Source organism: Struthio camelus, chromosome 3 (genome assembly GCF_040807025.1).
Source record: "Struthio camelus isolate bStrCam1 chromosome 3, bStrCam1.hap1, whole genome shotgun sequence".
Lineage (NCBI taxonomy): Eukaryota > Metazoa > Chordata > Aves > Struthioniformes > Struthionidae > Struthio > Struthio camelus.
This window is the reverse complement of record NC_090944.1, coordinates 1,199,779-1,220,840: the sequence shown is the minus strand read 5'-3', so window position 1 is coordinate 1,220,840 and position 21,062 is coordinate 1,199,779. Positions and strand designations below refer to the sequence as shown.

The following is a 21,062-nucleotide window of genomic DNA, read 5'->3' as shown; positions in this document are numbered from 1 at the left end:
TCATGGCCGCCCTGCCTCCACCGGGCTGTCATGGTCACCCTGCCTGCACTGGGGTGTCATGGTAGCATGATACTGTCGTTGAAGACGTTGAAGGGGCAGTGCCATGGCAGCTCTGGGCTGTGCTCGCAGAGGGGGCCTTGGTGGCAGCAGTGGCCATGGTGGTGGTGGCCATGGCGGTTGTGGTCATGACAGCGATGGCTGTGGTGTTGGTGTCGGTGGTAGCAGTGGCCATGGCATCTGCTGGCTGTGGCAGTAGTGGCCATGGCAGTGGTGTCCCTGGTGGCGGTGGCTGTAGTGTTGGTGTGCATGGCAGCGTTGGCTATGGCAGTGGTGGCTTTGGCGGCAGTGGCCATAGTGGCCATAGAGTTGGTGTCCATGGCAGTAGTGGCCATGGCAGCATTGGCCATGGCAGCACTGGCCCTGGTGGTGGTGGTCGTGGTGTTGGGTGTCTGTGGCTGTGGTGGCCATGGCAGCGTTGGCTATGGCAGTGGTGGCCCTGATGATGGTGGCCATGGTGTTGGTGTCTGTGCCTGTGATGTCCATGGCAGTGTTGGCCCTGGTGGCGGTGGCTGTGGTGTTGGTGTCTGTGGTGTTGGGTGTCTGTGTCCAAGGTGGCCCTGGCAGCGGTGGCTGTAGTGTTGGTGTCCATGGTCATGGTGGCCGTGGCAGTGGTGGCCATGGTGTTGGTGTCCGTGGCCATGGTGGCCCTGGCAGCAGTGGCTGTGGTGTTGGTGTCCTTGTCCGTGGTGGCCATGGTGGTGGTGGCCGTGGTGTTGGTGTCCTTGTCTGTGGTGGCCCTGGCAGCACTGGCTGTGGTGTTGGTGTCCATGTCTGTGGTGGCCCTGGCAGCAGTGGCTGTGGTGTTGGTGTCTATGGCCACAGTGGCCCTGGCAGCAGTGGCTGTGGTGTTGGTGTCCATGTCTGTGGTGGCCATGGTGGTAGTGGCCATGGCGGTGGTGTGCATGGCCATGGTGGCCATGTCTGTGGTGGCCCTGGCAGCAGTGGCTGTGGTGTTGGTGTCTATGTCTGTGGTGGCCATGGTGGTGGTGGCCATGGCGGTGGTGTGCATGGCCATGGTGGCCATGGCGGTGGTGGCCCTGGCAGCAGTGGCTGTGATGTTGGTGTCCATGTCTGTGGTGGCCATGGTGGTAGTGGCCATGGCGGTGGTGTGCATGGCCATGGTGGCCATGTTTGTGGTTGCCATGGTGTTGGTGTCCGTGGCCATGGTGGCCCTGGCAGCAGTGGCTGTGATGTTGGTGTCCATGTCTGTGGTGGCCATGGTGGTGGTGGCCATGGCGGTGGTGTGCGTGGCCATGGTGGCCATGGCGGTGGTGGCCGTGGTGTTGGTGTCCGTGGCCATGGTGGCCCTGGCAGCAGTGGCTGTGATGTTGGTGTCCATGGCGGTGGTGGCCATGGTGGTGGTGGCCATGGCGGTGGTGTGCATGGCCATGGTGGCCATGGCGGTGGTGGCCCTGGCAGCAGTGGCTGTGATGTTGGTGTCCATGGCGGTGGTGGCCCTGGCAGCAGTGGCTGTGATGTTGGTGTCCATGTCTGTGGTGGCCATGGTGGTGGTGGCCATGGCGGTGGTGGCCGTGGTGTTGATATCCGTGGCCATGGTGGCCCTGGCAGCAGTGGCTGTGGTGTTGGTGTCTATGTCTGTGGTGGCCATGGTGGTGGTGGCCATGGCGGTGGTGTCCGTGGCTATAGTGGCCCTGGCAGCAGTGGCTGTGATGTTGGTGTCCATGTCTGTGGTGGCCATGGTGGTGGTGGCCATGGCGGTGGTGTGCATGGCCATGGTGGCCATGGCGGTGGTGGCCGTGGTGTTGGTGTCTGTGGCCATGGTGGCCCTGGCAGCAGTGGCTGTGATGTTGGTGTCCATGGCGGTGGTGGCCATGGTGGTGGTGGCCATGGCGGTGGTGTGCATGGCCATGGTGGCCATGTCTGTGGTGGCCCTGGCAGCAGTGGCTGTGGTGTTGGTGTCTATGTCTGTGGTGGCCATGGCGGTGGTGGCCGTGGTGTTGGTGTCCGTGGCCATGGTGGCCATGGCGGTGGTGGCCCTGGCAGCAGTGGCTGTGATGTTGGTGGCCATGTCTGTGGTGGCCATGGTGTTGGTGTCCATGTCTGTGGTGGCCATGGTGGTGGTGGCCATGGTGGCCCTGGCAGCAGTGGCTGTGGTGTTGGTGTGCATGGCCATGGTGTCCATGTTTGTGGTGGCCATAGTGGTGGTGGCCATGGTGTTGATGTCCGTGGCCATGGTGGCCCTGGCAGCAGTGGCTGTGGTGTTGGTGTCTATGTCTGTGGTGGCCATGGTGGTGGTGGCTGTGGTGTTGGTGTCCATGGCCGCGGGGTCGTCGCGGTGGCAGGCAGCTCCGGCGCGGGGAGCCAGAGGTGGATCCAGACGTGCCTTTCCAGCAGCGCTGCCCTTTTGTCCCGGCAGCACCATCTCGTCGCCCAGCGGCGCGGCGTCTCCAGGCTAGGCGCGCGGGACGCGGCGTCGGGTGGGGGTCCGGGGGCCGCGGGGCAGGGAGCAGGGCGGGGGCCGGGCGCCCTCCCGACGCCGGGCTCTCAGCCGTTCCCCCTCTGCCTCGGCAGGTGGAAAGCAGTGAAGCACCCAAAGACGCCGCCTCCGTCCCCAAGTGCCCCCCGCCCTGCCCGGAGCCCGGCGCCGCCGAGCAGGTGCCCAACGGAGACGTGGAGGCGGACGGCGCCCAGTGGAAGGCGTCGGAGGAGAGCAACGCGAGTCCCAAGGGCGGGCGGCACGACGAGGACGAAACCGAGAGCCTACCGGACGGCGAGGGCGGCCGGACCCTGGAGAACGGCCGCTGCACCCCGAAGGAGGGCCTGGACCCCCAGGCCGATGAGGGTGAGCTGGCCCCTTCCGACCCCCAGAAGAAACGAGGCAGGAGGAAACTCTTGGAGGCAGCAGAGAAAAGTAAGACCTTAGCGTTTAGGGCTCCCCGCTACGGGGCTGCCGGCAGGGCTCGGGCACCCGGCGCCGCGTGCCCCCCGAGCCGCCCGCGGCAGTGCCGGGCTCGCCGTCCCCCCGCCGCGGCCCCTTGGGCATGCTGTCCCCCCGGGAGCCGGGGAGGGGACCCACCTCCACCCCTGCTTTGCATGGCAGCCGTGCACATGCCCGCCGCGGGCCCCCAGGGTGCATGGCAGCGCCCGGAGGCGCGCGTGTCCCGCGACCTCGCCGCGTCCGTCCGCCCCTGCCGCTCGGGGCGTTGCAGGAGCCCGGCGGCGCGGGGCGTTTCCGGACTGGGTTTGCAGGCACTGCAAGAGGGGCAGAGGCACCGCGGCCACGCACGGAGGGCCGTGCTGTTTCGGAGGGGGGCGTCGGGCGCTGTCTAGCGGTGGCTTCTCGAGGTGGAGCGGTGCAGAGCGATTGCTGGCGGTGCTGGCCCCGCCGGCAGCAGCTCCCAGCGGCGCGGGTGGGCGCGAGGGCGAGGAGCATCCATCCGTGCGTCCTGCCGAGGCTGCTCCGCAGCAAGTCCTTTCGCTGCCCCTGCTGCCCCAGCCCGGCCCTGGCACCTGGGCTAGCGGCACTGAGGGTCCACAGCAGCCACCAGCAGCTGGGGCCTCCTACCTTGAATGAGTCTTCTCCTGTCCTTTCTGTAAGCCGTGTCCTGCAGCACCGGGGGCTTGTAGGAGATGCAGAGCTTCACCAGCCTGAGCCATACGTTGTTCGCAGAGGCTGTGTGATGGGGCCAGGCTCGGGGTCCCTGGGGGAGCGTCACTCCCCCACTGGGAGGTCACAAGAAGGAACCACTTGTCTGGCTGCATGATGGAGAGAGCTAGCGTGGCCGCTTGCTAGGTCCGGCTCCTCTCTGGCGTAGCTGCTCCCCAAACGTCATGCAGACGGGATGGTGCACTGGCCAGGATGGCCAAGGGTCCTCAGTTCCCCCACTACAGATGGGATATGGCACAGGGTCTCTGAGGCCCCTGGAGGTGTTGTTGAGCTGGAACCTGTGTGAGTTCAGGGGTGGATTTCAGAGGTTTGGTTCTCCAGAGCCAGAAAGTTTTAGCATCACTTTGCTTTGCCTCTGGGGAGGTTCTGGCCAACGTCATTTATGCTCTCATGAAGCTTTGCACCTTCTCCCTGGGCTGCTGGAGAAGCAGAGACAAGGCAACCACGCCTGCAGCAGCACTGGGAGCGCGGGGCAAGGTTTGTGGAGGAGCAAGCAGGAGGACACAGCAAGGCTCCTTCTGGACGCAGCAAGGGCAGGTTCATTTGGCTGGAGGGGCCCACAGCTACAATGCTCCTTTGGCCTCCAGGGTCAGAAAAGCTTTGGCTGTTCTGCAGCAGCGAGCAGGGCTCCCACAGCTGGCTGTCCCGGAGGGTCAGGCTACCTTCCCCAGCCCCAGGCATCCTGCCGAGGGTGGGATGAGGCAGAAGAAAGGCTGTGCTGTTTGGAGCAGATGGATGGGGATTTCCCCTGCAGATGGAGAGAGCCTGGGGCGGTTCGGCTGCTCTTCTCCCCAGGCACGGTGCTGGCTGGGGTTTGTGCTCTAAGAGCGGAGCTGGAAGGTGGGACCCTGCTGGGCTGCGCCCCTGCAGACACGGAGCAGGTAGACGGTCTCTGTCCCAGGAGGCTCCAAGCCAAGGGTGGGCAAGGTCCTCGGGAAGCACAGAGAAGAAAGGGCAGGTCAGGGTCATGTCCTAGCAGCACCTTGTCTGGGATTGCCTAGGTAGCAGGGAGTGTGAGGAAAGGTCCTGCAAGAGGGCCCCACACAGGGGGCCAGCGCGGGCAGTGCGGGCCCCTGGGGATGGAGCAGGAGGGTCGGGCTGCGCAGGGCTGAGAGCACCGGCCGGCAGCTCGTGACAGCAGTGGGGGGTGGTGAGGCTGGGGATGGAGATGAGCAAGGCAGGGAGGACGATGGAGATGAGTGAAGCAGGGCTGGGGTGGAGATGAGCAAGGCAGGGAGGACGATGGAGATGAGCGAAGCAGGACTGGGGTGGAGATGAGCAAAGCAGGGCTGGGGTGGAGATGAGCAAGGCAGGGAGGACGATGGAGATGCGTGAAGCAGGGCTGGGATGGAGATGAGCGAAGCAGGGCTGGGGTGGAGATGAGCAAGGCAGGGAGGACGATGGAGATGAGTGAAGCAGGACTGGGGTGGAGATGAGCAAGGCAGGGAGGACGATGGAGATGCGTGAAGCAGGGCTGGGGTGGAGATGAGCGAAGCAGGGCTGGGGTGGAGATGAGCAAGGCAGGGAGGACGATGGAGATGCGTGAAGCAGGGCTGGGGTGGAGATGAGCAAGGCAGGGAGGCTGACGGAGATGAGCAAGGCAGAGCTGGGGATGGAGATGAGCAAGGCAGATGATGCTGCAGTCACGAGGCACAGAGAAGCCAGCTAGGGGAGAGAAAAGCTGGCAGGGCAGCGGAGACAGCCTGGGGGAGCTTTCTACGGTGGGGACGGCCCTGGTCATGTGTGGGACGAGGTGCAGCCCCTGCGTCGGGCTGCCAGGTTTCGGCTTCCCGCCCCGAGCTCGTGGCCGGCGCTTTCTCTGCTGCGTTGAAGCAGCCCCGTTGGTACCCGGCGTCCTCCGCCCGCGGCGTCCTTGCGCGCTGTAACCGTGTCACCTTTCGGCCGTCTCTTTGAGCAGCCGAAGAGATTTAGCTGCGTGCGGTTCTCGCGAGCAGGCATCTCCCACCACCCGCCTCCGCCCCGGTTGCGGATCATCCGGCGGCTCTTCCCCGCCGTTGCCTTGCTCTCCAGCCCATCTTCTGCAAACCCAGGCCCGGAAGCGGCCGCAGGTGCCGCAGCCCAGTTCAGACCTGTTATGGCCCTGCTTGTCTTCCTCCCCCGGCCCCGAATTCTTTATCGGTTGCTTTATCGTCCCCGTTTCTGCCTGGGACGGCGCTGCGGGCCGTTCGCTCCTCCTGTCCTTTGTGGATTTGGCAGCGTCGGCACGCTCCCCGGAGCCTGGAAATCCCCGGCCGTTGGACGCCAACGGCTGCAAGTCGGTCTCGCCCGCCGGGCTCTGGGGGATGGAGCACCCAGGTGTGACGACGTCAAAGCGGTCATCCCTCCCGGAGGCCGCCTGCTCTCCTCCGTGGTTAACGAGCGAGCTGGAAAGTCCTTTAACAACCTCCAGGAGCTTTCTTTGTTCCCAGGTGTTACCTAGAAACATGTTTGCAGCGCTTGAGCCGTGTCTGCGCCGTTGCGGCATCGCCTTGCAGTGAGGGACGCGCGTTCCTGCCAGGGTTTCTTCTGTGAGGGTGACAGAGCACTGGAGCAGGTTGCCCAGAGAGGTGGTGGAGTCTCCTTCCCTGGGGAGATTCAAAACCCGCCTGGACGCCACCCTGGGCAATATGCTCTAGGTGACCCTGGTTGAGCAGGCAGGTTGGACTAGATGATCTCCAGAGGTCCTTTCCAACCTCAACCATTCTGTGGTGCTGTGATTCTGTGCTCCTCAGTCCTTAAACTTGTGTTTGCCTCAGGCCCTGCCGGCCGAGGTGGGGGGGGTCTTCCCAACGTCTTCCGCTTCCCTTAGCAACTCCACACCTCGTGTACCGACTGCTACTTCCGCTTCGTTACACCCCGGCTTTTCACTCCTAATTGCTGCCTTCGGTTCACCTCTGGTCCAGCGCGGGCTTTTGGCCAAAGGTCTCTTCTTCCCGTGCCGTAGACGCGCGGCTTTCCGGCCGTCTCATCGGCTCTTCGGGCGCTCGCCCCTCGCTCCTGTTCTCCACCGCTCCCGTCCCTACCGAAACTGCCTGCCGTGGCAAGGTGGCCCCTCCTGGGCACCCAGTCTACACGTCGCCGGTGGGGCCCACCTCTGGCTTGCCTTCCCGGCTGCAGCGAGACCACATCCGGGCCAGGGGTTGCTTCGTCTTGGCCCGCCGCGGCGAGGTCCTCGTGCCCGTCCTTGCTCTACACGGTAACCGTCTCGTCAGCTGGAGACGCGCTGAGCATGTTTTCCATCTGCTGCAGGGAGCCCCCCCCGCCGGCCCGCAGCCCGGCCCCGGAGACACCTACACAACACAGCCTTTCTTCCCTTGCCTTTGGAGAGAAGTGGTCTGGGAGTGATTCATCCTCTTGCCTAGTCTGAGTCGATGGCGTGTGGCAGAGCCCAGGCTCCCTCCCTGGCTGTGCCGGGGCCCACGTGAGTCCGCGTGCCGGCAGGCTCCTGCCGTCCGAGCGATCGGTAACTCTGAACCTTCCCAGCCCCTTTTCCCGCACAGATCAGAGAGGGGAAGAGAATAACGTGAGATACTGGAGGAGGCCCGAGGGCCACCTCGCCAGGCGTCGGGTACCCGGCGGTGGCCAGGAGCAGATGGCGGAGAGGAAGCGCAGATGGGAACGGCCCGGCCCTCGCGTTCAGGGCTCGTCCTGGCCTGGCATCGTCGGCAAGCGGCACGGGCCCGCGCAGGAGGTATCCTCTCCTCTGCCCCCCCCACCCCCCCGGCCTTGCTGGGAGCCGGGACCCCCCTCCCGGCGCACCTCCTCCGCCGCCTAACTCGCCGGCCCTCTCGCCGTGCCGGCCGGCCGGCGCTGCTCCTGGCGGCGGTGAGCTCCAGCGGGTAACGTAACGCGTGGCGCGGCGAAGTACTTCCCTTCGAGCCATCCGCATCGGCCCTCCGGATGCCCCCCGGCTCCGCAGCCCGAGCGCCCCAGCTCCCCCCCCCCCCCGCCCCCCAACCCCGCTCCCCGGGGCGCCGCGGCTCCCCCGGCGCCCGCCCTCCGTGCCGTCCCGCCGCTCGGTCCGCGCCGTGCTGGGGTGGGAGCGATGCGACGCTGGGCGGTTTGTGTCCCCCCCCCCACCCCACCCCGACCCTGGGTTTTGGGGTTGGGGGGGGGGTGTCCCGGGGCGCCGTGGCCCTGCGGAGCGGGGCTGGACCGTGGCTGCATCGCGCGCACGTGCAACCGGTGCCCCGTGTCCTTGTCCTGGCCGGCGCGTGCCCGGCAGCTCCCGGCCGGGCCGGGGGGGGGACTTTGCACCCGGAGGTGCTCTGCGCGGGGGGGACGGAGCAGAGGGGCCACTTGGCAAAGGTGCCCAGCCCCGGCGGGCTGGTCCAGCAGCCTGGGCTGCTGGCACAGGGATGGGGATGGGGGCTGGCCCAGACCCCTTCCCTCGCCCGTGCCTCAGTTTCCCCATCTGAGACACCCTTGCCCAGAGGCTCGTGCCTCCCGCCTCGCCGAAGGGTCGGGACCGGCCCGCGCCGCTGCAAAGGGGCTGCAGACCGGCGGCTGGTGCAGCCAGTGAGGGTGGGGAGGGGGGGGCCCCCCCCCTCCGCCGCCGTGCCGCGCCGCGTCCGCTGCCGCCAGCCCGGTCGTGTGGCCCCCGGCGGCCCCCTGCGCGCGTGCTCCGCGCGCCGGCTCCTCGCCCGCCGGCCGGGCTCCCTGCCAGCCCCGCGCTCCCCCCCCCCCCCCCGCCGTCCTCCTCCGGCCTCGTGACCCGGCTGCTCCGAGTGTGCAAAGGGCTTTGCAACCCCAGAAACGGCCGCGTTTATTTTTAGCCGCTTTTTTCCCGGCAGCGGCGCGGCGAATACCTGCAAAGCGCGAGATGGGCTGATAGCACAGGAAACCAGCAGGGCTCGGAGCGCCGCCCCGGGGCCCCCCGTTCCCGGGGCCGCTGCCGTCGGGGCCGGCTGCTCGGGGCGGGGGGGCAATGGGGTGGGGGGGGGGCACTGCGTGTCCCGCGCTCCGGGGCCGGGGCTGCTGCCGAGCCCCCGGCGGGCACCCGCGCTCCCGGCTGATGGCTCCTCTCTCCTCTCTATCGCAGGCAAGGAAGAGAAGGAAGAAAACAACTTCGACACCTTGAAAATGGAGGCAAGTATGTCCTGGGGCCGCTGACCCCCCCCGCCCCCCCCCGCCCCGGCCTGGCTGCACCGAGAGACCTGGCGGCACGGCCGGGTGCTCGTGGGACGCGGCGCAGCCGTGCCCGGAGCATCCCCGCGGCGGGCACGGCGGGGCGCTCGCCTCCAAGCGCCTCCTTTCCCTCCAGCCCTAACTTTCACCTTAACTCTGCCCCTCCGCAGCCGGGAGAGCCCTGCCCGGGCCCCAGCCTGGGTCCCGCCGCCCCCCCAGCTCCCGCCGGGGCCGAGCCGCCCCCTCCAGCCTCCTCTCTCTCTCTCTCTCTCTCTCTGTTTCTCCCCCGCTGCCGGCGAGCAGGGCTCCCGAGGGCGGCTGCGCGGAGGGCTGGGCTGGGAGTCGAGCCTGCGCCAGCGGCCCATGCAGCGGCACACCTTCCAGGCCGGCGACCCCTACTACATCAGCAAGCGCAAGCGGGACGAGTGGCTGGCCCGCTGGAAGAGGGAGGTAAGCGAGGCGCCGCCGGCGGGTCGGGCCGCGTGGCGCTGCAGGGCTGAGGCCGACGCGCTCGTTGCACGTGTGAGCCCGCCGGCTTTCCCCCCCTCCCCCCCACCCCGGGCCGACACGGAAACCCAGCTTTCACTCCGCGGCCGGCGTGACCAGAGCGGGCGGTTTCGTTTCTTGCTTCTCGTCAGTCCGGGGGCCCTTGGCTGCCCCGGGCGGCGGCGGCAGCTCGGCGCCCAGCACCGGCTGCTTTCCTCGAAAGCGGCGGCGGCGATGGAGGGGCGGCAGCCCCGGCCCCAACCCCGCTCCGGAGGCATCTCGCCTTCTCGCTCCGTTTCCGGGGGAACCTACCAGCACCGTGATGCACTTGCACTAATAAAAAGCCCAGAGGGGAAAACGGAGGCGGGGGGAGCCCCGGGGCTCGGCAGCGGCGCGGGCTGGCGTTGGCAGCCTGCGTCCACGGGTGCAAGGTTGGAGCGGGCATCCGGCGTGAGCCCGGCCGTCGCAGCGTGCTGCCGCCCGAGCATCGCCTCGGCGCCGCCCCGGGGCGTCCCCCAGCGCCCGCGCGGACGGGGACCCTGCGCCTGGGGCTCCCGCGGCGGGCTGCCAGCCCCGGGTGGCCCCGCCGGTCCCCATCGCCCCTGGTCCCCCGCCGGTCCCCGGCGCTCTGCCGCTCTCCCTCGCCGCCAGCCGGGTCTCCCTAGCAACAAGTCCCCTCGTCGGTGGCACCGCCGCCTGCGCCGCTATTTATAGCCCCTCGCTGCCGGCCTCCCGCGCTGCCTTCCCACGGCCCCCGGCTCCGGCTGGCAGTGGGATGCACAGGGCTGGCACGGCCGGGGCGTCCCCAGGAGCGTGGTACCCAGGACACGGCCGGGGCGTCCCTGCAGGGTGCACAGGGCTGGCACGGCCGGGGTGTCCCCCCGGGGTGCGGTACCCAGGACACGGCCGGGGCGTCCCAGCAGGGTGCACAGGGCTGGCACGGCCGGGGTGTCCCCCCGGGGTGCGGTACCCAGGACATGGCCGGGGCGTCCCAGCAGGATGCACAGGGCTGGCACAGCCGGGGTGTCCCCCCGGGGTGCGGTACCCAGGACATGGCCGGGGCGTCCCAGCAGGATGCACAGGGCTGGCACAGCTGGGGTGTCCCCCTGGGGTGCGGTACCCAGGACACGGCCGGGGCGTCCCTGCAGGGTGCACAGGGCTGGCACAGCCGGGGCGTCCCCAGGAGCGTGGTACCCAGGACAGGGCCGGGGCATCCCAGCAGGGTGCACAGGGCTGGCACAGCCGGGGTGTCCCCCCGGGGTGCGGTACCCAGGACACGGCCAGGGCGTCCCAGCAGGATGCACAGGGCTGGCATGGCCGGGGTGTCCCCCCGGGGTGCGGTACCCAGGACACGGCCAGGGCGTCCCTGCAGGGTGCACAGGGCTGGCACAGCTGGGGTGTCCCCAGGAGCGTGGTACCCAGGACACGGCCAGGGCATCCCTGCAGGATGCACAGGGCTGGCACAGCCGGGGTGTCCCCCCGGGGTGCGGTACCCAGGACACGGCCGGGGCGTCCCTGCAGGATGCACAGGGCTGGCACAGCCGGGGTGTCCCCCCGGGCTGCGGTACCCAGGACACGGCCGGGGCGTCCCAGCAGGGTGCACAGGGCTGGCACAGCCGGGGCGTCCCCAGGAGCGTGGTACCCAGGACACGGCCGGGGCGTCCCTGCAGGGTGCACAGGGCTGGCACAGCCGGGGTGTCCCCCCGGGCTGCGGTACCCAGGACACGGCCGGGGCATCCCTGCAGGGTGCACAGGGCTGGCACAGCCGGGGCGTCCCCAGGAGCGTGGTACCCAGGACACGGCCGGGGCGTCCCTGCAGGATGCACAGGGCTGGCATGGCCGGGGTGTCCCCCCGGGGTGCGGTACCCAGGACACGGCCGGGGCGTCCCTGCAGGATGCACAGGGCTGGCATGGCCGGGGTGTCCCCCCGGGGTGCGGTACCCAGGACACGGCCGGGGCGTCCCTGCAGGATGCACAGGGCTGGCATGGCCGGGGCGTCCCCAGGCGCATGGTACCCAGGACATGGCCAGGGCATCCCTGCCGGCTGCACATCGCTGACATGGCTGGGGTGTCCCCCAGGGTGCACACGGCTGGCCCGGCCAAGGCGTCCCCAGGGGTGCAGTGTCCAGGAGCTGGCTGGCACAGCACAGGGGTGTAGCGGGGTCCCTGTGCCGTGCAGTGCTCAGGTCCCGGCTGGCATGGCAGCAGGGTGCAGCAGCGGGGTCCCTGTGCCGTGCGGTGCCCAGGACATGGTGGCGCAGCGCTGGGGCAGGCGCTGCAGAGGGCCGGACCCGTGCATGGCGCAGGCTGGCGGTGCCGGCGATGCGGCTGCTCCCAGGAAACCCCCCCGGCAGCACCGGGCTGCGCCGGGGGCCGGCGCTGGCGGGCAGCACCCGGCCCAGCTGTGGCCTTGCAGCCCCCGGTCCCGGCCAGCGGCCGCGCGCTGGCTGCGAGCAGCACTGCAAGCGGCGGCCGCCGGCGCCATGATTTGCTGCACGGCCGGGGCGGCAGCCGGCGCTGCCCGGGGAGGACGGTGCCCCGCGAACGCAGCAGCAGCCGAGGACGGGTTTTCGGACACAGAAACACGCGCGTTCGGGTCAGCCGCAACGGTTTGCTGGCCAAAAAAAAAAAAAAAAAAAAAGAAGAGAGGAAAAAATGTTGAAGAGCTCAAAATACTCCTTTTCTGTAGTTAATTGCTTTCTGTAGTCTTAATTGCTTTATTTTTCTGGTAAGGCGGAGCGGGCTTGCGTTCGTGACGGGGAGACAGCTGGGAACGTTTGGGGCTGGAGCAGGCGTTTGCGCCCTTGGCTGCTGGGGTCGGGGGCTGCGTGGGAAGGGGCCGCCCGCGCGCCGGTGCCCCGAGCCCAGCGCACCCGTGCCCGGCGAAACCTGCCTGGCGCCAGCTCCAGCCCTGCCTTATTTTGCTAAATTAGAGAGTCCTTCAGGACCGTCTTATTTTCTCCCTGTGGAGGTCCTGAAACGCTGTAATCAAGTCACCTCCTGATCTTATTTTTGGTAAGCGAAACAGTTTGAAGGCTTTCCGTCTCTCCGTTAAAGCCTTCCCTCCATCCCCAGGATCGTTCCTCGGCTTTTTCCCTGCTCGGTTTCTTGGCAGCGCTGGCAGCAGTAGAGGCGCGTGCCCGGCACAGCACAGCCAGAGCCGGCTCGGCGCGGGGCCCGGAGCGGGGTGCTGCCCAGAGCAGGATGCTGCCTCGTGCGGGGTGCTGCCCGGAGCAGGACGCTGCCCAGAGCAGGATGCTGCCTGGAGCGGGATGCTGCCCAGAGCAGGATGCTGCCCGGTGTGAGGTGCTGCCCAGAGCAGGGTGCTGCCCAGAGCAAGGTGCTGCCCAGAGCGGGATGCTGCCCGGAGCTGGATGCTGCCCGGAGCAGGATGCTGCCCAGAGCAGGGTGCTGCCCGGAGTGGCGTGCTGCCTGGAGCAGGACGTTGCCTGGAGCAGGACGTTGCCCAGAGCAGGATGCTGCCTGGAGCGGGGCACTGCCCAGAGCAGGGTGCTGCCCAGAGCGGGGCGCTGCCCAGAGCAGGATGCTGCCCAGAGCGGGGTGCTGCCCAGAGCAGGATGCTGCCCAGAGCGGGGCACTGCCCAGAGCAGGGTGCTGCCCAGAGCAGGATGCTGCCCAGAGCGGGGCGCTGCCCAGAGTGGGATGCTGCCCAGAGCGGGGTGCTGCCCAGAGCAGGGCGCTGCCCAGAGCGGGGCGCTGCCCAGAGCAGGGTGCTGCCTGGAGCAGGATGCTGCCCAGAGTGGGATGCTGCCCGGAGTGGGATGCTACCCAGAGCAGGATGCAGCCTGGAGCAGGGTGCTGCCCAGAGCAGGGTGCTGCCCAGAGCAGGATGCTGCCCAGAGCGGGGCGCTGCCCGGAGCAGGATGCTGCCCAGAGCGGGGCGCTGCCCAGAGCAGGATGCTGCCCAGAGCGGGGCGCTGCCCAGAGCAGGATGCTGCCCAGAGCAGGATGCTGCCCAGAGCGGGGTGCTGCCCAGAGCAGGATGCTGCCCAGAGCGGGGCGCTGCCCAGAGCAGGATGCTGCCCAGAGCGGGGCGCTGCCCAGAGCGGGGTGCTGCCCAGAGCAGGATGCTGCCCAGAGCAGGGTGCTGCCCAGAGCGGGATGCAGCCTGGAGCAGGACGCTGCCCGGAGCAGGGTGCAGCCTGGAGCAGGGCCGGCACTGCCACCCTGCTGCAATGTGCACCGGCGCTGGGGTTGCTGGGTGCCCTGGCCCTGCGCCGCCTGGCACTGTTGCCCTGCGGCACCCCGGCCAGGGCAGGGACCGAGGCAGCCCTCGCCAGGGGATCCAGGGTGAGCCCTAGCCCAGGGTTAGCCCTAACCTTGGTTATTCTTAGCCTGGGTTAGCCCTAGCCAGGGTTAGCCATAGCCCAGGGGAGCTGTAGCCAGGGTTAGCCCGAGCCTGCGTTATCTGTAGCCAGGGTTAGCCGTAGGCTAGGGGAGCTGTAGCCCAGGCTAGCCTGAGCCTGAGTTATCCTTAGCCTAGGCTAGCTTTAGCCCAGGTTAGCCCTTGCCAGGGTTACTCCTAGCCCAGGTTAACCTTACCTGGGTTAACCATAGCTGGGGCTAGAGCTAGCCTGGGTTAGCCCTAGCCCAGGTTAATACTAGCCCAGGTTAGCCCTAGCTGGGGTTAGCCTAGCCCGGTTTATCCCTAGCCTGGGTTAGCCATAGCCCAGGTTAGACCTAATCTGGGTTATCCCTAGCTGGCGTCAGCCCTAGCCAAGGTTATCCATAGCCCATTATCTGTAGCCAGGCTTATCTCTAGCCATGGTTATCCATAGCCTGAGTTATCTGTAGCTGGGGTCAGCCCTAGCCCAAGTTATCTGTAGCCAGGGTCAGCCCTATCCCAGGTTATCCATAGCCAGGATCACCCCTATCCCAGGTTATCCATAGCCGGGGTCAGCCCTAGCCCAGGTTATCCATAGCCAGGATTAGCCCTAGCCCAGGTTATGCGTAGCTGGGGCGAGCCCTAGGCCAGGTTATCCATACCCGGAGTCAGCCCTAGCCCAGGTTATCCATAGCCAGGATCACCCCTAGCCCATGTTATGTGTAGCCGGGACCAGCCCTATCCCAGGTTATCCATAGCCGGGGTCAGCCCTATCCCAGGTTATGCGTAGCCAGGGTCAGCCCTAGCCCAGGTTATGCAAAGCCGGGGCCAGCCCTAGCCCAGGTTATCCATAGCTGGGGTCAGCCCTATCCCAGGTTATCCATAGCCGGGGTCAGCCCTATTCCAGGTTATCCATAGCCGGTGTCAGCCCTGGCCCAGGTTATTCATAGCCAGGGTCAGCCCTAGCCTGCTTATCCCTAGACCAGCTCAACCCTAGCCCAGGTTATCCATAGCCCAGGTTATACGTAGCCAGGGTCAGCCCTAGCCCAGGTTATCCATAGCCGGGGTCAGCCCTAGCCCAGGTTATCCATACCCGGAGTCAGCCCTAGCCCAGGTTATCCGTAGCCGGGGTCAGCCCTAGCCCAGGTTATCCATACCCGGAGTCAGCCCTAGCCCAGGTTATCCGTAGCCAGGATCAGCCCTAGCCCAGGTTATGCGTAGCGGGACAGTCTGGATGGCCCCGGCTGGCAGGGGACGGTTGTGTGCGGCTGCCGCCAGGCCCGAGGGCAGGGCCGGGCTGGTGCTGGGCACTTCTTATCTGGATGCGGCCATCGGCTGGAGATGCCCTTTAGCTCCTCTGCAATCACTGCCGGATGGGAGATTTCCTCCTCCTCTGGTGACACTGGTGCCCGGTGGGGCTCAGACCTCTGCCAGCGGTTCGTCCTCCCCATTTCCCTCCTTCCCCAGCCCCAGCATTTCCTCGTGCTGTTTGTGCCCCTCCGAGCTCCGAGCTCCCCTTTTCCCTCAGGCCCCAGCACCTTGCTCCCTCATTCCCCATTCTCCATCCTTGCACCCCATTCCTCCCGCCCCACTCCCCATCCCCACACCCTATTCCCCATCCCCATACCCCTCTCCCCATCCCCATTCCCCATACCCCACTCCCCAACCCCGTTCCCCATCGCTATCCCCCATTCTCCATCCTCATACCCCACTCCTCATCCCTATTCCCCATCCCTATTCCCCATCCCTATCCCCCATTCTCCATCCTCACACCCCATTCCCCATCCCCATACCCCACTCCCCATCCCTATTCCCCATCCCTATCCCCCATTCTCCATCCTCACACCCCATTCTCCATCCCTACACCCCATCCCCATCCCCCATTCTCCATCCTCACACCCCATTCCCCCCACCCAACTCCCCCCCCCCAGCGGCATTGTCCGGCCGTCAGCCCCATCCCCGCAGCCCCATCCCCGGGGGCAGCGGCCATCCGCCCCTTTTGTGCCGCTGCTCTGCAACACAAAGCGGCCCCTCAGCGCCGGCTCTGCATGACACAGCGGGACAAAAGGCAGCACTTCCCGGGTGCTCCCGGCGCTGGGTGGGTGCGGGCGGCAGGCCCTTGGCAGCGCTCCCCCCATGCAGCACCCGTGTCCGGCCGGGGCTCCGCGAGGGCGAGCGGTGGAGGTGGCTGAGCCTGCAGGGCACCCTGAGCACGTCCCGTCATGTCCCAGGCCGGTCTCGGTAGATGGAGCTTTCACTGTGACCGCCGTCTCCTCCCTGGGCTCTTTCCTCTGCTTATGGTCAGTTAACATCAGAGTGACTCTCTTCCAAAAACACCAAGTGATGCTGGTGTGCCAGAAGGGAAACCTAGTCCACCACAATGCGTCCGTGCTGCTGTTTAGCCAAATCCACTTAAAAGCATGCTCAGATCTGTGACCTTATGGCCAAGACAGGGAGCTGCAGGCCTTGGGCAGATCATTCAGGCTGTTTCAGCATCTCCTTGGCTTTTGTGTATGGGATACATCGTCTTCTCCCCCCCTGCATAGGAGGGCATGCAGGAGCTCAGGTCACCATACCCTGCATGGATGTGGATCAGATCCTCGTGTGTGCACCAGCGCTGGTGGCTGCACGTGTGTTAGCGCATGCACTCAGGCACCCGGGCACCTCTGTGCGCGCTCAGGCACCTCTGCGTGCACCCAAGCACCTCTGCATGCACCCAGGCACCTCTGCATACACCCAGGCACCTTTACAGAATCACCTTCACAGCATGGCCAAGGTTGGAAAGGACCTCTGGAGATTATCTAGTCCAACCTCCCTGCTCAAACAGGGTCATCTAGAGCACATTGCCCAGGATCGCATCCAGGCGGGTTTTGAATATCTCTAGGAAAGGAGACTTTACATGCAGCCAGGCACCTCTGTGTGCACCCAGGCACCTCTGCCTGTACCCAGGCACCTCTGCATGCACCTGGGCACCTCGGGGTGCACCATGGCACACCTTCCTGTACCCAGGCACCTCTATGTGCACCCTGGCACATCTGTGTGCACCCAGGCACCTTTGTGCACCCTGGCACATCTGTGTGCACCCAGGCACATCTGCCTGCACCCAGGCACCTTTGTGCACCCTGGCACCTCTGTGTGCACCCAGGCACATCTGCCTGTACCGAGGCACTTGTGTGTGCACCATGACACATCTGCATGTACCCAGGCACCTCTGCATGTACCCAGGCACCTCTGTGTGCACCCTGGCACTTCTGTGTGCACCCAGGCACATCTGCGTGTGCCAGACGTGCCAGCTCTGGCACCCGGTGGGTCCAGTCGGCCTCTCTCTGGCAGGGAATCAGAGCGTGCATGCAGGCTGCACAGGTGCTGGAGCAAGGCTTAGCCCTGAGGGGCCGAGTTGGTCATTTTAGGAGACCCAGAATAATCCCCTTTATTAGAGAATAAAGTCAGGACTAGACTTTCCATGGAGAAAGGGAGCTGTGGCAGTAGGGAGACTTGGAAGAAGTAAGCTGCTGCCCTCCGCCTTCCCGTGGCAGCTGGACCCAAGGCTGGCTCTGTTCCCAAATTCCTCCCCTGCCATTGCTGAGCAGGGGGGCCGCGCCTGGGGTTGTGCCGGGATCCTGCCTCCATGCATTTGCCTTTCACCAGTGAGGTGGAAGGAAATACAAAATCATCACTGGAGGAGTCTGCAGGTGACAGGCTCCTGGCGGAGCCGGATCTAGTGGTGATGTGGACACTTGTGCCACGTGCAAATTGATGCAGTCAGCCCTGGATCTAGGCAGGGGACCGCGTCGTGGAAAGCAGCGACTCCGGAAGGGGCTCGGTGGCCGGGGCGCAGAGGCATTGCTGGTGCCACGGCCTCGCTGGGGCTGGCGAGGTCTCGGGTGTGCGGGCTCGGAGGTGCTGAGCAGGCGTCGGAGATGCGCTGGAGCGCTGCAGGCAGCGTGCTATGGTCATTACCGGCTGCCGTGCCCCGCGGTGGAAACCCCGTGTTAAGAAGTTTCCTGGGGTGGTTGGCAGAAAGCTGCCGGGCTGGTGGGAGGCCTGGGCAGCCCGGCTGTCCGGGAGCGCTCGGCAAACTGCGCTCGTCTAGCTGCGCGCCGACCAGGCTCAGGGGCCTCTCGGCCGCTGGTGGGAAGGTGAAAGCCCCGACCGAGGCAGTCAGTCCAGTGCCTGTAAGTCAAAGTGAGGCAAATCCAGCTTGAAAAGGAGCCTGTTTTTGCTGGGGTGGGGGCAGCCTCAAGGCAGCTCCCTCTGGCAGGGGGGCGCTTCTCCACCTTGGTGCACCGGGTCCCGGCGGGCAGCGCGCCGGGCCAGACCACGTGCCTTGCAGCCGGGGTCTCCGGGCCAGGATGCCTCAGGGCGAGGTGACCCCCCCCAGGGCTCTCCCATGCCGTAGCCGCGGCTCAGTGCCGGGGCGGGAGTGGAGAGAGCGTGGAGTGCTCTAGGCGTACACGGGCCGCTCCGCCGTCTGGGACCGCCGGGCTGTATTTCCTCACCTGCCCTATCGGGCCGGGAGAAGGGGTCAGTAAGCTCACTTGTGGTCTTAAAATGCGACGGTTCGAGCTGACAGGCCAACTCTGAGACAGTTGCCGGGGCGAGACCCGGGTTTGACAAGCAGCTGCTGCGTTGTGGGCTTGGTAGAAGTGCTCAGGCTGGTTGTGCACTCGGCTACGAGGTGGGGTCGGACTTTGCTCCCGGTTGTCCCCATGGCTGCTGCTGACATTAATGCACGGGTCATCTCTCCTGGCTTCACTTGAGGGAGGATTTCCAGCCTGTCTGAAGGGTGGCAGGGCCCATGTTTATGCCTGGTCCGTGGACAAGATGATTTCTTCCTCCACTGGTCCAGTGCAGCTTCCATGCGAGCCGGCACGCAGCAGGACAGGCAAGCCAGGCTCTGGGCTGCCGAGGGGCTCAGCCCCCAAGGCAAGGAGCTGCGCAGGCAGAGCCTAAGCGAGAGCCCGGGAGAGCTGGTGATGGGGCACAAGGACTAAACACGGCTCTGCAGTCCCCAGAGACCATGGCATCACAGGTCCTTCCTCTCCATCTCCGTATCACAGATGGAATTGAGGTTGGAAGGGAGCCTGGAGATCATCTAGTCCAAGTCCCTGCTCAAGCAGTCACCCAGAACAGGTTCCCCTGCCCTGCCTCCCCCTCGTCCAGCCCGGCCCCCCAGAGCGATGCCGAGGGAGCCCCAGGCACCCAATCCGTGCCCATCCTGCTGCTACCATCCCCGTCCCGCTCCCGGGGGCCACGAGCTCCGCAGAGCCCCGGCTCTGCAGCCCGGAGCTTGGGCCCTGCCTCTGCACCAAGGGGAACCGCGCTGGGGCAGCCGGCTGTCGTGAGGATGTCTGCGGGGTACCTGACTGTTAGGGGGACGTGCATGGGGGTGTCCAGCTGTTAGGGGGATGTGCTTTGGGCGCCTGCCTGCTGAGGGGACGTGCATAGGAGATCTGGCTCTTGGGGAGATGTGCTTTGGGACAGCTGGCTGTGACAGGGACATGCCTGAGTTGGTCTCATCTTGCTGCAGCTCCCCTCCAGGGCTGGCAGGTGATGGGGGCCAGCACCCCTGCCTCCCTCCCACCCCAGCATAGCTGAGTCGTGGGAGAGGGAACCCCAGGACCGCCAGGCTCAGGCGTCTAGTGTCCTCTCTACACCCCCAATCCAAGGACTCTACGGTGGCTTTGCTCAGGGCTTGGTGCTCATGGCTGTGAGCAGCGTTGTGAACGGGGAGGGTTGTGTCTTGTCTTGGTGGGCTGCCCTGCAACCATCTTAGACTGCTATCTCCGTGCTATCTCCGTTCCTGGTGTCCCTCTGGGCTCTGGCTGGCCAACGGGGCCTGTCGGTGTGCCCTAGGGCTGCCAAGATGCTGCAGTGTCCCGAGAGCTCTTCAGGGTGCGGGCCACCTTCCCCATCAGGGGATGGCCCACCAGTTGGGGATGTGCTGCTACGAGTGACCCACTGCAGCTGGGGTCTCAGGGCCAGGCTGAGCATAAGGTCTTCCCCCTCCTCCCGTGCTGGCTGAGGGGTGCTGGGGAGACAGAGTGCCCAGGACCACAGTGGTGAGTCCACGGTGGCTTTCCCAGGAGAAGGCAAGCGGGATTGGTGCCACTGGGCTGGGTGTGCAGCCTGTGGACAGATGTTGCCTCGCAGATCCAGCTGTGCCGAGCCAAAAGGCCACCATCTCCAGCTGCCGGGCTCTGCCTTTGGCCAGCGGAAGCGGCCACTGGGAGCTGCCAGAGAAGCTGCGGGCTGGACCCTGTGTCCGTCAGGGTGCACGGGGCTCCCCGGGGTGCGCGGGGCTGCAGCCTCGGTCCACTGCCAGTTTGTGCAGTGCTGAACTGGGCCAGCTAGCCCCAAATCAGTGCCGGTGCGCATGGATGGGCTGAACTGGGCCAGCTAGCCCCAAATCAGTGCCGGTGTGCATGGATGGGCTGAACTGGGCCAGCTGGTCCTGAAGCAGTGCCAGTGTGCATGGATGGGCTGAACTGGGCCAGCTGGTCCCGAAGCAGTGCCAGTGCGCATGGATGGGCTGAACTGGGCCAGCTGGTCCCGAAGCAGTGCCAGTGCGCATGGATGGGCTGAACTGGGCCAGCTGGTCCCGAAGCAGTGCCAGTGTGCATGGATGGGCTGAACTGGGCCAGCTGGTCCTGAAGCAGTGCCAGTGTGCATGGATGGGCTGAACTGGGCCAGCTGGTCCCGAAGCAGTGCCGGTGTGCATGGATGGGCTGAACTGGGGCACCATGTCCCAAATCAGTGCTGGTGTACAGAGACAGGTCGAACTGAACCAGCTGGTCCCGAAGGGGCGCGGGCGTGCGTGGACAGTCCGAACGGGGCCGGCCGGTCCCGAAGGGGCGCGGGCGTGCGTGGACAGTCCGAACGGGGCCGGCCGGTCCCGAAGGGGCGCGGGCGTGCGTGGACAGTCCGAACGGGGCCGGCCGGTCCCGAAGGGGCGCGGGCGTGCGTGGACAGTCCGAACGGGGCCGGCCGGTCCCGAAGCGGCGCGGGCGTGCGTGGACAGTCCGAACGGGGCCGGCCGGTCCCGAAGCGGCGCGGGCGTGCGTGGACAGTCCGAACGGGGCCGGCCGGTCCCGAAGCGGCACGGGCGTGCGTGGACAGTCCGTACGGGGCCGGCCGGTCCCGAAGCGGCGCGGGCGTGCGTGGACAGTCCGAACGGGGCCGGCCGGTCCCGAAGGGGCGCGGGCGTGCGTGGACAGTCCGAACGGGGCCGGCCGGTCCCGAAGGGGCGCGGGCGTGCGTGGACAGTCCGAACGGGGCCGGCCGGTCCCGAAGGGGCGCGGGCGTGCGTGGACAGTCCGAACGGGGCCGGCCGGTCCCGAAGGGGCGCGGGCGTGCGTGGACAGTCCGAACGGGGCCGGCCGGTCCCGAAGGGGCGCGGGCGTGCGTGGACAGTCC

The 21,062-nt window shown here is 66.7% G+C and overlaps 1 protein-coding gene across 7 annotated transcripts in view; it reads left to right on the top strand.

Annotated features, from left to right (window-relative positions):
- Nucleotides 1-21,062, top strand: part of DNMT3A (DNA methyltransferase 3 alpha) — an 83,986-nt gene that overhangs the window by 50,423 nt on the left and 12,501 nt on the right. For 3 of the 7 annotated variants that reach the window (XM_068936611.1, XM_068936607.1, XM_068936608.1), the window contains 3 exons: nucleotides 2,593-2,932; nucleotides 8,730-8,776; nucleotides 9,119-9,265. In XM_068936611.1, coding sequence (XP_068792712.1) covers nucleotides 2,593-2,932; nucleotides 8,730-8,776; nucleotides 9,119-9,265 — 534 coding nt within the window. The remainder of the gene's footprint in view (nucleotides 1-2,592; nucleotides 2,933-8,729; nucleotides 8,777-9,118; nucleotides 9,266-21,062) is intronic. The other 4 variants (XM_068936612.1, XM_068936609.1, XM_068936610.1 and 1 more) reach the window with 2 other exon arrangements.